General features: G+C 37.5%; 1 protein-coding gene across 4 annotated transcripts in view; it reads right to left on the reverse strand.

Annotated features, from left to right (window-relative positions):
• LOC131439146 (putative uncharacterized protein DDB_G0277255) overlaps positions 1-15,663 on the reverse strand; it is a 70,025-nt gene that overhangs the window by 15,383 nt on the left and 38,979 nt on the right. For all 4 annotated transcript variants that reach the window (XR_009231065.1, XM_058609822.1, XM_058609820.1 and 1 more), the window contains exons 3-6: positions 1,129-1,613; positions 645-1,066; positions 295-571; positions 5-231 (exon numbers count right to left, since the gene is read on the reverse strand). Coding sequence is in view for 3 of the 4 variants with exons in the window: in XM_058609822.1 (XP_058465805.1) it covers positions 5-231; positions 295-571; positions 645-1,066; positions 1,129-1,613 (1,411 nt within the window). In the remaining variant the exon portion in view is untranslated. The remainder of the gene's footprint in view (positions 1-4; positions 232-294; positions 572-644; positions 1,067-1,128; positions 1,614-15,663) is intronic.

A 15,663-nucleotide genomic window follows, 5' to 3' on the forward strand; every position in this document is an offset into this window, starting at 1 on the left:
TCACCTGAACTTATGGTTGAACTGCTCGATACGAGCGTGCAGTGATCGACAGTACTTCCGGAATGAAACCGAAAACAGGAAGTCCTCTTGGGCCGAATCACGCAGCAAGAACGTTCCCTCCGGTTTACCCTCGAGTAGTTTCTCTGCCTCGTACCGGTCCATTTTTCCCCAATAGAAGCAACAGCCGGTAATCTTCTGAAGATCTGGTACCAAGCAGTGGATAAAATCGACCTTAAAAAGAAACCCATAAAAAATCACCCGATCTCAGTTTGTTCAATGGCTACTAGTTCCTACCTGCGAGTGTACTCGTAGCATTTCCTCGGCCTGTAAATTGTTCGACAGCATCAGCCGCCGTTGCAGTAGATTTAGTGCCGATGCTGAATCCGGAGCACAAACAATAGCAATCTGATGATTGGCCCCGGCAGAACCATCACAGGCTACACCACCAGCCAACAGTGAAGATGCTGGTAGATGACCGGGCACATCCACACCCTCTCGTATTTCTAACTCCCGCTGAAGTCGGGCTCGTTCATCACAATCTTCCAGGGAAATATCATCGGCTCCGTTAAACCTGATCAAAAAAAAACATAACATGAGTTACTTGTACGATTCACTGATATTCGAATCTATTCCCGATTACTAACCGTGCGATATAAGAAACTCCAGGCGAAGAAACAACGAGAACCGAATTAGCTGCCAGGTGAGCGCCGGTCCCAAGTAAGGCCTGAGCCGTATTTCGGTCTATCCGGTGAATGATCGCAGTGGCCCTATGGTGATGGTGTGCGTGTATCCAATCGTGATGACCGGCCGGAGCGGTAGTCGCGGTTGACGGAGGAAAAAGGAATGCATGGTTTGGTTGATTAGCGGGAAGGCCCGAACCACCGCCTCCAGCACCGTTTGACGCTGTTGCAGCGATTTCTGCTTCTACATGATAATGATGGTGATGCATGGGGTGGGTGTGAGGAAGCATTAGTGAGTTCGAAGACATCGGGAAGTCGATGTTGGTAGGAACGAAGGCAGGCAAATCCTCTACTCGACGGTACGCAGTACAAACGCATGAATCCGCCTGTAAAAGAATTGGTTTGTTGACATATTAATTGATATTTGAACTGTAATTAGAGTACTTACTCGTTCCGATTCACCACTGAGTAGTCTGCTTGAGGAGGACCCTGCGACGATAGACGTAGGAGCAGAAACTAATGAGCCACTACTGCGGGAGTGAGTACCGGCAGCATCGGACATCGCCGTAGAATTGGTACCAGAGGAACCTGACTCGTTTACCGCGGTAATTGTTGCCTGATTGGACTTTGTTCCACGCAGTTTGGCACAGTTGAACTTAAGTCCCCAGTTGCCCTTCTTCGATTTAGCGTTAGTCGATTTTGTGCCGCTAAAACTGGAGTTTGACTTGTTGTTACTACACTTATTACTGCTGTTACTGCTGCTGTTTCCCTGGTTGGCACAATTGGAACTGCGACAGCATTTACAGGCGCGATTTTTCTTGCCGGACGACGTGAGTGAACTGAGCAACGTCGACGCAGTCATGCCCGCTGTTGACGACGACGATGGTGGTGTCTCTTTTGCCTTCATCTCAGGCGCATCTGTTTTTGTTGGTTCTGGAAAAAGAAGGAAAATTCCGTTAATAAACGAGCAGTACTTCCTAGAATAAACTGTTCCGAAAATTGGGATTTGTCCGCAATGCAGTGTCAATTTCGGCGAAGGACGTGGTAGTGTTTCTAAGACTAGGACGGTAACGTCCAACCGAATAATGACATCAAAGGTTCCTGGAATTTGGGAGACGCTTTCGTTGTTTTGCAATTCATGAAAAACATATGAAAATGTTCTTGTGGTAAAACTTTCCTGTGTAGACGCATACATTTTTTTGTTTTCCGGATGCTATTTAAATAACGGTTTTGATAGTTGAAAAACTATATAGACTTCTGTTAGGGTAAACTAATTTTTGTGTCATGTCGAATTTCAATAAGAAGCTCGAATAAGAATATTTACTGTCACAATTGAAATTTTTTTTTAGAAATGATTTTCCAATTCATAAAATTATATTTTCCAATTGATAAAATTAACCCCGCGAACGAGTCTCTCGTCGAACGCATTAGAAATCATTTGATTAAAAAAAGTTCTCCATAACGGGAAATTTTTTTTACAACCTTCCGAATCTATCACATCATGGAATAAAAGCTCGGTGAACAATAATTTTGGAATCGCACTATCGTACTCATCACTTCGCGTCCCTTGTCTGGAGAATTTTAATATTTGTAGCGGCCAACGATTTAGGCAAGATACGCACTGTTTTCTTTGAGTCTGATGATTTCGACTTTGAAAAATAAAATTTGTTCATAGGCTTAAGTTTTTCAAATTTTTAATGACTCCAAAGCTTCACTAAGTTTATGACTTATGTGTTTTTTTTAACCAACAGAACTCAAACCTCAACCAAATATGTCAATCCTGGAAGATGTCTCAATGCGCAAACAATTGAAGGGCAGCATATAACATAAACCAGGTCACAAACGAGAACCAGAAAGTAGTCTGAAACACCCGAGCATTACGGAATGATACGAAATTCATTGCCAAGAGTCATCTACTTACGAAGTCAATTCAACAACTTTTATCAAGCATCAAATAACGGCATACTAGCAGCGAATTTCAAATAACTGCAACCGAATCGCCAACCCTTTAGACCTGTTGCCTCAGGTACTCAAGTACTCAATCCTCAATTTATCTGGTGTCCTAACAAACGAAACGAGTTCACAAACGGTAAAACATTTCATAAACACTAAAATTACAATACAACAATCACAAAAACAAGGTTGAAAACACGAAGAGTGAACCAATCCATCCCCAACTGTCGATTCTAGCAAAACGTTTCAACATTATCAATTTCAAATGCACTTCGAAGTGGTATTTGAGAATAATTAGACACACAAAATTCCCAACATTCTGTTTTAAGCTCGGGGAAAAAAAGCATACTAAGATTTTCGAAGTAAATTTTTTGGTTGAGTTTTAACGACATTTATTGAATATTTTCTAGATTTATCTGCCAGAACCTTTGTCTTGACATATTTTCTAAACATTTATTTCACAGTCTTGTGAGACATTTGAGCATTGTCACCACTATAAGCCAAAAGTGTAAAGAAATCACAATAGAGCAACGAATTTCGCACCAACATGATCAAATTTTGGCAGCACCCTCTTTGCATATTTTTTTTTGCCTTTCTCAAATAGAAAGGTTATGCAATCACTGTGAAAACCGACTTTTGAACCGAGGACTCAGTTCGTCGAGTACGCAAAATGTCTGTGAATGTGAATGTGTATGTGTGTGTGTGTGTGTGTGTGACGTTTTTTTGCACTAACTTTTCTCGGAGATGGCTGAACCGATTTTCACAAACTTAGATTCAAATGAAAGGTCTTGTGGTTTCATACAAAATTCCTGAATATTATTTGGATCCGACTTTCGATTCCGGAATTATGGGATAAATGTGCAAAAAATTGTGAACTAACTTTTCTCAAAGATGGCTGAACCGATTTTTACAAACTTAGATTCAAATGAAAGGTCTTAAGGTCCTATAAAAAAATTCATGAATATTAATTGGATCCGACTTCCGGTTCGGGAGTTATGGGGTAAAATGTGCAAAAAAAATGTGTTAACTTTTCTCATAGAACGATTTTCCCAAACTTAGGAACGCGAACGATTTTCCCAAACTTAGGTTCAAATGAAAGGTCCTGTGGTCCCATACGTAATTCCTGAATCACTGAAACCATCACTGAAAAGAGCGAAAAACCGTAAAAAGTTTTCTGAATCGACCTCAATTCTTTTCCGATAGATAGTTTTTATCAGTAGACGGTCAAACAATTCGATTTCGGTTGTTCTTTTAAGAATCGAAGAAAATTATTTTGAAGAATACCACAGTATTATATGTGATAGCATGATTGATATGAGAAAGGTATCATTACACCACTACCTAGTGGATTAAAACAGGTTTTTTTCCACAATTGATCTAGACATTCTTTTTAAAAGGGTTAGACTTGATATGGTTTCGTTTCGTCTTTGACTCATCAATGCGTAGCAGTTCTAATTGAACTGCTTTATGCAAAAATTTGAACCGCTAAGCAGACGTAAATTTTTTCTTTGCATCGAAATGCACGTCAGTATTGTGCCGAACGAAAACGTGTTTTCGACTCTTTCTGGTCGATGCAGGTTTGGTCATTCAGGGGTTAGTCAATTTTTGTGCTAGGGCACATAACCGATTTTGATACTTTAGACTTTTTTACCGCTTTTGGGTTAGACTGTTTTTACCGCTATTTGAAAACGTGGGTTCGAATGAAGCGTGTCTGGTTGGGAAACAGTACCGATTTCGTTCAGGTCACTATCAAACATTCAATAAAAGTTTAAATTTGGGAATGTTTCTCAGAGCAGTGATTTCGCATACATGCGAAAGTGCTTAAAATGGACAATGATGCATTGCATCAAAGTCGCGTTGAAATGGCTCTCTATCGAAAATATCTGCGCCATCATAAAGAAAAGCCTGTTCATAAATTGAAGCTCCTATCCTCGGAAGATTTAGCGTTCCTTTCCAACAAACGAATCTGAAAACCGCTACACAGTTTACCATGAACGCTTATACTGCAGTATTTTCGGAATTGCATTGTAAACAACAAATGAAATGACTACGCAAATTCCATATGAATGCGAAGGTCATGTTTTTTTTGTAAATATTTTTGATTGATTTTAATTTTGCCTGTATGTGTATGTAACAAAAATATGCACTCAATTTTCTCGGAGATGGTTGGACCGATTGCCACAAATTTATATTCAAATGTCTGTTGATCACATAATTTTTTATATAATTTTACCCGAATTGAGCTTCAGGTTAGGGAGTAACGGGATAAAATGTGCAAAAAAGAAATGAAAGAAAGTGCATTTGATTTTTTCTGAGAGAGCTCAACCGATTTACTCAACTGAGTTTCGAATTAAAGGCCTTATAGTACAATAGGTTCCCCCTGGATCCGAGTTCCGATTCCGGTGTTACAGGATAAATTGTGCAAAATGAATTTAAAAAGTGCACTCGATTTTCTCAGAAACCGCTCAAAAGGTCTTAGAATCCCAATAACCCTACCGAATTTTATTATTCTTCAATTGGGCTAGTATGGTTAATTGATGACCAAACACGTTGATTTTTGGTATATCGGATCATCGTTCCTGTTTACGGAGGTAATGAGAAGGTGCATTTTCGCAAACTCAAATTTAAATGAAAAGTATTATGTTTTCATACGTTGATGTGAAATTTTATCCAGATCTGGTGGTAGACAAAGTAGTGTGTTTGAAATTGCAACCTATCCTATCGTCATTATCGCAACAACGTAAAAGTGCTTCTAAATTTGGTTCAACACTATTTTAATTAATATTTCAGCTATACCGCTTCCCGGTTCGGGAAGTAACGGAAGTAGTAGCTTAAACTCTAAAACGGAACTCTGGTAATTCCGATTCCGGAACAACAGGGTGAGATGCGTTTAAAATTTTAAACCGTCATTTAGAGCAAAAATGTAAAAATATGAAGAATTATTACCTTGGGTCGAAACTGTTAGAAATTGAAAAAATTATGTAAATAATAGAAAAAGCTTTTTGTTATTATTCAATACTCAAAGAAAAGTTTTTTGAAAAATTCCTTAGATATATTAATGAATAAATGAGTTATATGAGAAAGGCATCATAACACCACTTAACATTAATGTCAAGCTTCTGGTACTGAATATTGTTGAAAATAATTGCCACATCAAAACGTAACTGATAGAACAATGCATATTTTGGCCGAATATTCATCATCACTATAACTTAACTGACCCCTGTATAACCATGAAAAGCAACTGTTTTTTTTTTTTTTTGGTTATAGAGTTTCATATTTTCAATCGTTACTTCCTAGCAGCAAAAGACAAGGCGATCAAACTCCCAGGCAAATATCATCGAATGTTGTTGTACATCCGCGGCTGCTGATAACAATTTAAAAGCAAACCGAACATTCGCGATGCAAGCGAGGGAATGACATTCTCGAATCGGAAGTACGCCTCAACGAAAATATATAAACACTGCAGCATATGCGTATCAAAGTAAAAATAAACTGATTACTGTTTGAGCCAATAACATCCGTAGAAAGTCAGACACATCGTAACAAGTTGAGGCACGTCCCATCGTGCTTGATTCCGAATCTCCAATCATATCAGCATTTCAACAGGATCCGACAGGCTCGCCTAATCGCGCCAGTCGTAACAAGAGCAGCTGATTCTACAGAAACTCAACTCGGGGAGGGCGTTTGACAAGACGGGGCGAGGTGACTAGAGAACGAACGCAGCTGCAAATCACGGGGTCTGACTCACCGACCCTATCCCTAATGCAACGGGGCTGAACAATGAATTTTATTCATGCACTCCCGAAAATATCGCTCCCATGCATCAGGACCAGCTGCCCATGAGTATGAAAAGCCGCGTGGGTTGGCAAAATCCGCGAGGACAGCAGCTCACTATTGATCATTTTCAATTCCGGCAGTAGCAGTCGAAAACCACAAACTCCCATCCGATTTTAATCGAATTGCATCACTTCGAAGAAATCGTCCAGCGACTGTGGGATGTTGTTAGGGCACTGAGGGAGGTTCAATAATGTACCTATCTAGAGCACCACCGGTGTAGCGTTGCAGTGACTTTACTCGTTCAAATTTGGGTGTAATCAAAGCATCCTTTTCTACCTTACACCGGTGTAGTGTTACCATTAAAAACGAAGATGCCATTAGTTTACGTCAAATGATTGCAATAATTCTAGCAAGTCTTGGATATTTAGTAGTCTTGGATATCTTGAAGAAAAAAGACATTTCAGTTAACCTTACCATCTTGCATTAGAAATATTTTAGAAGACGTGGAGATTTAACTGATTTCTATGCAAAGCTTCCTAATTGATCGATTTTCCGCGTGACAACCCCAACACAACTGTGACTCATATGTTTGTCGTTTGGACTTCGTGTTATTCATTAAGACTTTTAATTGTCAGTTGAAGTATTTTAACAAATAAACAAATAAATATGAAGCGAATGTACTGGGAATACAATACAATACAATGAGACAGGCGTTAGGCAATCGTAGTGATAAGACCAAGAGCTATAACGAACGTCAGGAAGTTCAAATAGCCTTCGAACAGAGAAGGGACACCCACACTCTTAAATTCATCCGCTAGTAATTCCCCCCGTAGTAGTAGTCAACATCAGACTAACTATCGGAGAGCACATTGCTTAGCGTGGTAAACCATTTTTCCGTTTACTTTGCATAGTGCGTAGTAAATTGAAACCGTCGATTCAGAAGTTGCCTATTCGGCGTATTGGTTCTTCTTTTGAACGCAAAGTATACCATTTTGATCGTGGAAATGTATACGTAATCAACCACTTTTGGATGCGAAGTAGTAATTCGACTAATTTAACTCATTTATTTATTCTTCAGTATCACCTCCAGGGTTGTTACGAAATATTTCGAAATCGAAACGCGCGAAGTCGAAAACTAAAACGCGCGAAGTTGTAAACTAATCCGCGTGACTTTCGAGCGAAGCGTTTTGCACCACTATTTTGGCTCGTTTACACCACCGGATTTCGCGCGTTTTAGTTTTCGACTTCGCAGAACTTGAAAATCCACTTGAATATAATCTAAAAATCTGCTTAGGTTTGTTATATAGACACAATATACACAAATACAACACGTCACATTAAGAAACCCCATGAAAACGATTTTATTTTAATTCTTTCATTTTGTGGTTTTGAAAGAAGTTAAAAAGATTTCGGCAAGCTTTTCCTTCTCTGTAAGAAAAATTCTTAGGTAGACCACATCACGATGATCTGATTCAATCTTTATAATTTCAGTTTCAATTATTTATCGCCTCCTATTTAGCTTTTGTTTTCTGAGACAGTGCCTTCCCTTGTTGTCGGATTTTACTCTGAATGTCTTTCTTTTCTTCCTCATCTTTTTTTTATTTGGAGCAGGAAAAAGTCCACTGGAGTTAGTTTCTGTTAAACTTGTTCTCCAGCAAGCATAAAACCTCCTCACCTTTTGCATCAACAGATTACAATCCTACAAATAATACACTTGCTTAAATCTAGTGCCTCTATAGTAACTAAATCTAATGAGACAACAACATGAGGAACGATTTCTTGATAACATTACCTGATAAATGGAAGCCGAAAGAATTGAAACATTTGTTAAATATACGGCACATACTGGTAAAAGGACTCGTTATATCCATTATTAGTTCTAATTTAGTTGTAACAACTGCAATAGCTCGCAATCAATTCGCGTCTAGTCACAAAACTAGCCTCACAAATATCGCGAAGGACAGATAATAAATCGAGACCAATCAGTTTGCAGCGGTCATGGTAACTCGGTAAGTTTAAAGGATATCTTAATGGAAAACGTCGGAGAGCGAATCGGAAAAGTTTGCGTTGAATTGCTTCAATGCGTTGGATATCGTTTTGTTAATAAGGTGACCAGATAACAGCAGCATATTCGAGAGTTGAGCGAACTAAAGCGCAATACAGAGCCTTCAAGCAATGTACATCAACGGATTTTTTAGTAACTATAAAATAAAATCCTAATAGTTTTAAATAAATTAAATAACATAAATCCTACTTGCTTCGATTCTTTGGAGATAGTAAAATCTATGTGCTCCTTAAAATTTAACTTGGAATCCAGAAGAATACTCAGGTCCTTAACAGACGCTGCGCGTTCGAGAACAGTTCGTGAAATAGTATAGTCGAACTTGAATTCATACTGTGCATTTAGTGACATTTAAAACCATTATGTTGATGTTACACACATTAGTTAAATTATCCAACTGTTCTTGTAGGAACTCTGAATCAGCTAATTATATGAAATATTTTAAAGTAATCGGCGAACGATAGTTTCATACGCTTGATCGAAAAATTTAGATTGTTGAGATACAATAAAATTATGAACGATCCAAAGTGACTTCCTTGAGGAACTCCAGAGGTAACAGCAAATGGTCAGGTTATATAGTCTTCCATTTTCACTATCATTTCATGACCAGTTAGATATGATCGAAGCCAATTAAAAAAAATCCGTTAAATCAAAGTCTACTTAACTTGGAAATCGTTGTGTAATGATTGATTTTGTCAAACGTAGCAGAGAAATCGGTTCACACTTAGAAAATTCACGATCAAAAAAATTTTTCATGCATTTCTAAGACCTTTGGCATTAAAAAAATTTTTCCATTTTGCGCTTTTTATCTACGCGGATTTCCAAAGTCCCAAAGTTAACTTTTACAACAAAAAAAATATTTGAGATTGCACCAGATCTGGACGTTTCATGCATTTCTAAGACATTTGGCATCAAAAAAAAATCTTCCGATTTATAAGGTTTTTTACGCGGATTTTCGAAGTTACGCACCGCGTAAAAAGAGACCTCGGTGTTTCTAGAATCCATATTTCACAAAAAATTCCAGAACGCAAAGAGTTGTTGTGGATAGTGGAACTAACAAACTATTAGAACAATTTCTTATCACCATGGATGGAATCCCGTCGGGTCCAGCACTAGATAAACGTTTTAGCTCTTTCTTCTCGTTACTTTTCTTGCCTAACTCGAGATCACAGAGCATAAAATCTAAGTTTTGTCCACTGAAGAAACTATTTACTAGAGCCACCTCTTCGTAAATTTTGGTATTATCAAGGTGAAAATTCCTCAATTCGGCCAACTCGACCAATTGCTGAAACGTTCGCCCATCTACAATTTTTTGGGGTTTCATAAAACTAAACTTTTTTTTAACAAATGATTCACACATGTGAAACAATGTTTCTTGAAATTCGCACGAAATCGTATAAAAATCTGAGCAGAAACCGAACGAAATCCGCGAAAATCACGAAAACCGCGGAAACGACGAAATCCGCGCGACCGTAACAACCCTGCACCTCTAAGATATGTTTTCAACAGCAATTTGGTTCTAAAGCACGAATTTCGCACCAAATACTTTTCGCAGTTTGCAACACTCTCTCAGATTTCATTGAAACTTTCTTGACGTATACACTTTGTCACAAAAAGCCACTAGACTAGACTTTTTTTCCAAATTTTTGCAAAAAAGAATTTGGTCCCAAGTCCGGTAATTATGTTCCCAGTCAACCTTCCATCTGTTGCAAGATGGACATTTTTAAGTGGAAAAAGATTTTCTAACAAAAACTTTGTTTTATCCTTTAGCTAATATCGGGCGACTAGCAATAGGCTATTCGATGTAATTATCGCACAAATTGAGTTTCATTGGAATCTTGGATGATAATGACTTTCAGCTCCTTGCGTACTCAAGGTAGACTATCCAATGTCCCAGTTTGCGACATTCTTGCTTGTCGTGACCTCACATACATGAAACTTCTTTATCATTTCCATTGGAGTTCCAATTCAAATTTTATTTTATGTTAGACCCCTTTCTCTTCCATGAGTTCAACCAATAGCCAGCAATCTTATATTGAATAAAAGTAATGAACTGATACAAACAAACCTAAATAGTTATAAGATCATGTACAAAATAAATGTATTTTATTTAATGTAATTTATAATAGCAAATCCCCCTCGGCCAGAGTAGCCCATAAACGGAAAAAATGTAATTTATAATAACATCGTTTGATAAAAACAGTGTTTAGATTAACTAATGAATACCAACATACTAATATGATATTCGAAATGTATTTGGTTTAAAGTACTATGTACTGTGGATGCTACGGATAAGAAAAACTTATGTTATGTATATAGTCAATGAAATAAAGGTATTTATTTCAAAAAAAATACTTTCAGTTTACCTTAGTTTTGGATAAAAAGAAACTGGATAAAAAATTCAGATTGGACAAGAAATAGTTTTTGTTAGAAAAACTTGTTTTCCTCAGAAGTGCCCATCTTGCAATATATACTAAGGATTATAATCATAATCACCTATGTTCGGACAAAATGTTATGAAAATGTAAAATGTTCTGTTTTTGCAAATCGATTTTAAATTTTTAGTCAATTTTTTTCAGTGTAGCACTGGGTAAGGATTTTTTCCGGTATTTTCACTCGAAAAATTTACTGATTTTGTAAAAACTTTCTGTAGGATTTCCGAAAATAACTATTTGAAAAAAATTGGTTGAAAAACTTTGGCCCCTTTCAAAAGACAGTTTGGATAAATTTTAAAATAACAACATATGAAAAGACCCGGATCATCTACGCTCGACGGAAATCCCAAAAATATTTTCAAGTAAGTTCAGGCATATTGACTCTGAGAAAATGTTTTACATGGACGGATCGCGAATTGAAGAAGCGACAGGGTTTGGTATGTTCAACAATAATGTTTCGGCCTCATTTAGGCTTCAAGAACCTGCATCTGTTTATATAGCAAAGCTAGCAGCAGTTCATTATAGTTTGAGTGTAATCGTCACATTATCTCCAAACCATTATTTCCTCTTCACAGATAGTCTGAGTGCAATTGAAGCCATTCGCTCAAACATGACTGGCAAGACTGAACCGTTTTTCCTGGGCAAAATAAAACAGTGTCTGAATGACATATTGAACAATAATTATCTAATCACTATAGTCTGGGTCCCGGCTCATTGCTCTATTCCTGGCAATGAAAGAGCCGATATTTTAGCCAAACGTGGGGCTATTGAGGGTGAAATTTATGAGAGACCGATTGCTTTCAACGAATTCTATAGCTCGTCTCGCCAAAAAACACTTGCCAGCTGGCAAGCTTCTTGGGATAAAGATGATCTGGGTCGGTGGATGCACCTAATTATTCCGAAAATATCGACAAAGGCATGGTTCAGGGGACTGGATGTGAGTTTCTGTTGAATTTGTTTCCGTTGATACGGGACTGTAAGTGAATACCGTAGTGGCTAAGTAGAGCGAAGCATGCTTAGTTTCGTCCAATCAATTGGACTTTCTCTTCATGTGTTTTCATATGCAGGGTAGTTTAATTGGTAAAACAATTTCCCCGGTTAGGAGTTAGCTACGGGTTCGAGTCCCGTCTCTGCGGTAACATTTTCGCGGTTTTCATTACATCATTGTGTTCACATGTCGGTTTTCCAATCTGTTTCCCCGTTAGATACTGATCATATTAAAACTAGCTCAAGACGGCTTTACGTCTTAACAAAGCCTAAAACTAAATCGTTGAATTTATAGAAGTTAATCGTTTGGTTCAAATAATATTTCCGAGTAGATTTCATAATTAATGGCGAGTTACCTAAGATGATATTTTAGCTATAAGAGAATATGTTTTAATAAATTCAAAACGTTGTGACTATGTTAGAATTAAATTAGGATAAGAATATTATGTAAAAGTGATGCTACAGCGAAGAAAAACATATGAAAAGTGACTTTTTGTAACAAAGTCTATATTTCAAGAAAGTATCATTCAAATCTGAGAGGTTACGGCCAACATTTGTTAGAGTTAGCGCGAAATTTGTTTTAATTTTAGAGGTTTTAACTTTGAGGTCATTCGTCTCTTCGGACCAGCAAACTTTCTGACCCTATGTGCGGGGCTGAGAATCGAACCCAGGTGGGCGAAATTTATCTTCCGTAGAGAAAGTTTCATCTCTAAACGTGCAACACTAAAGTTGAGACAGATGGAAGAAACACTCACCCACACATGCAAATTGATCCTATAAGTTCCCATCAGTAACCCGTCGTGGCACATTTGGAATATTACGAAAAAGTAGAGAAATATTACCACCAAAAAGGTTAAAACCGGAATGAGATAAATCGAATTCAATAGTAATAGAAATATAGATAATTTCGTTGTGGAATTATTACGAAAGCCAATGTGCCGAATTCATCATTTTATCGAAAATTAACTTTTTTCATATGAAAGAGAACATAGTGTCTGTTCAAATACCCTGATTTTGTCTTGAGTAAAAACCGAATGATGCACAACTAATTCTTTCAGTTTCTGTTTGATTACCTTGAAAATTGTCTAATTTCAACTGAGTGTTTTTATGTTGGGAAATATCTGAGAAAACACACCAAATATTTGAGGCAATATTTCTTGATGCTAACCTCTTTTGCAACATTTATTATTAGGACTTTACAGCCATCTGAGAAAAATAATAATCGTAATAATCGAAAAAAAAAATTTAATTCTGTTGTTGAGTTACAATCGATATGAAGTTTTTTTTTGTTAAGGAGTAATGCAAAGTAGCTAGAAACTGAAAATTCTGTGTATAAAAGAATATTATCTTTGTAAAGAAAATCTCTAATATTTTCCATGATTCGAATGAAGATTTCGTGAAAATTACAGGTTTATCCAGACTAAATTAAATTTCCTGGACCTCTTTGATTTTTCCGGTTTTCTTTTCCAAAAATCGACATCCGGAGTAAATCGCCCATTTTTATGTAGGTTGAGACGTCACGAACGACAATATACTTCGCATAAAACATTCCAGTATTGCCTAAGCATGTTAAAACTTTACGTCTGCTTTGCGGTTTATGTTGAGCTGCTGTGATGCCGTAGTAGTTAAATTCGAACTACAATGCACTGACAATTGAAGACGAAACGTAGTGAAATTTAAGTTTTCAGTTATATAATTCAAACAGGTCAAGCAATACAACACATTTCTTCAGAATATGACATTCAAAATCGCTTCAAAAGGAATACTGATCTTTTAGGTTCATCTTCATGCTTTTTGATAACCAATAATGAGGCAACCCAGCAACATAAACAATAAGTCACAAAAAACAACTGGTTTTACGATAAAATCAACTCCAGAAACGGGTAACAAGTCATCAGACTTCAATTTCTCCGAATTGAATAAAACTTTCTATACGTCTTCAGTATAGCAAACAATTCGTGTGGACTCAAGATTTTCAAAAAAGGTGCGCATATTTTTCTATGCATTTTCTCCAGAATCGTTGTCACTCGGAAATTGTTAGTTTTGTAGAAATAGTGTCTAATAGAATTAGAAAGATAAAAACAACTTTCCTGTCATGTTTTTAATGATAGTTGCCATTGAAAACATGACAGAAAAGTTGTTTTTATTTTTCTAATTCTACACAACTAACAATTTCCGAGTGACAACGAAACAACTAAAAAAAAAAATTTACATGGTCACAATGCCATCCCAAACATCGGCTTTCCAATTTCAAATCTTCTCTATCGTTCGAGTTCCTGTCAGACCCAAACCATCCCAATAACACCCTCAACAAACCCATATTTCAATTATTTCTCAATTTACAATAATTACCTTTTCCAGAACCGAAGAAAATGAAACCACTTAACCACTTAAATCGCATCTTTCCTACCACTGAAAACCACTGCATAAGCGTCCTTCTCTTTATCTCTATCTCTCTCTCCCTCAAAAAACCATTCACACCCGCACCAAACAGTGGATTCAGTACACAATCACTTGATCCTAGGATCTACTAGTTGGTAACGTTCCTAACACAATTAAAATTGATTATTCAATAATCACTCATCAATTTATCACAGTATTGAATGACTAGAAACCGAAATGAGAGTAAGAAACGTCCAACGCAAAACTATGTCATCCTGCACTGGCAATGGTCTCACACCGGGGGCTGTGATGTGCTGCCCATTGAAGAACGAGAACAGACGGAAAATCGTTGCATCTGCTCTAGAACCGAATGCGAACTGACTGACAGTGGTTTGTGAGTAAAGCATTCGAATCGAGCTCCTGGCCTGCAATAGGCGGGACGAAGAGTGCGGTGCGGTGTGCTATCAGTCAGCTGGTGGTATCAGGTCAGCTCCGGCCTACTCTGATTCACTCACTTTCCTGCTTTCTCTTTCGTAGGTAGCACATCACATTTGATAGAGAGCCGTCTCGGAGAGGTCCCACCACCAACTATACGATCCGAGCTGCGGTGGCGTCTCGACTCTCTACCTACCTCATGACAGTTTCGCTCGTTTACTTTGCTGTCTGTATGTAAGCAGACTGGGCCAACTGACGAGACGGTGTCGTGTCGGTGGACGGTGGAAGGAGGAATAAAGCCATCCACATATATTTGACATGAAATACCGGGAATCGCAGCTTGATTGCTAACCGTAATAGGGTTGGGTACCGAACCGATTGATGATGACCTTGAACTTGTAGCGGAAATGTTTGCTACGAAAATGAATTTCTTCTAGCGGTTGATGCTCAAACTTTCTAATTTATTAGAATAATTTCAGGAACGACAGAATACGACATACACCAAATGAACGTTCGGCAGTCGTTTGCCAAAAAAGTAATTTCGCCGAAAGTGTCTTATCACCGAAAAATGAATTTCGCTGAAAAAATCAATTTTCAGTTTTTTCGCCGAAAGGGTCGTTTCGAAGAAAGAATAATTTCAACGAAAGAATTTTTCAATTGAAAATATCGTTCCGAGCATAAATATCGCCTTATTTTTAAATATGATAAAACGACTGTAAATGCAATACAATATTTCATTCGAGTGCAGCGTCTGTTTTACTGTCCCAAGTTTCAACTGCAGATTTTGTTTTTGGTAATTGGGGAAGCGTTGGAATATTTTTTTCTGGTAAATATCAAAACTAGTGCTCGAAACGTGCTAGCATAAGTAAATAAGTGATCGCTAGAGCCGCATACAATGCATTATTATTTTAATGTCTGTTTCAATCCATCTAGTGGTGCAATGATGCCT

This window comes from Malaya genurostris, chromosome 3, assembly GCF_030247185.1.
Source record: "Malaya genurostris strain Urasoe2022 chromosome 3, Malgen_1.1, whole genome shotgun sequence".
NCBI classification, from domain to species: Eukaryota; Metazoa; Arthropoda; class Insecta; order Diptera; family Culicidae; genus Malaya; species Malaya genurostris.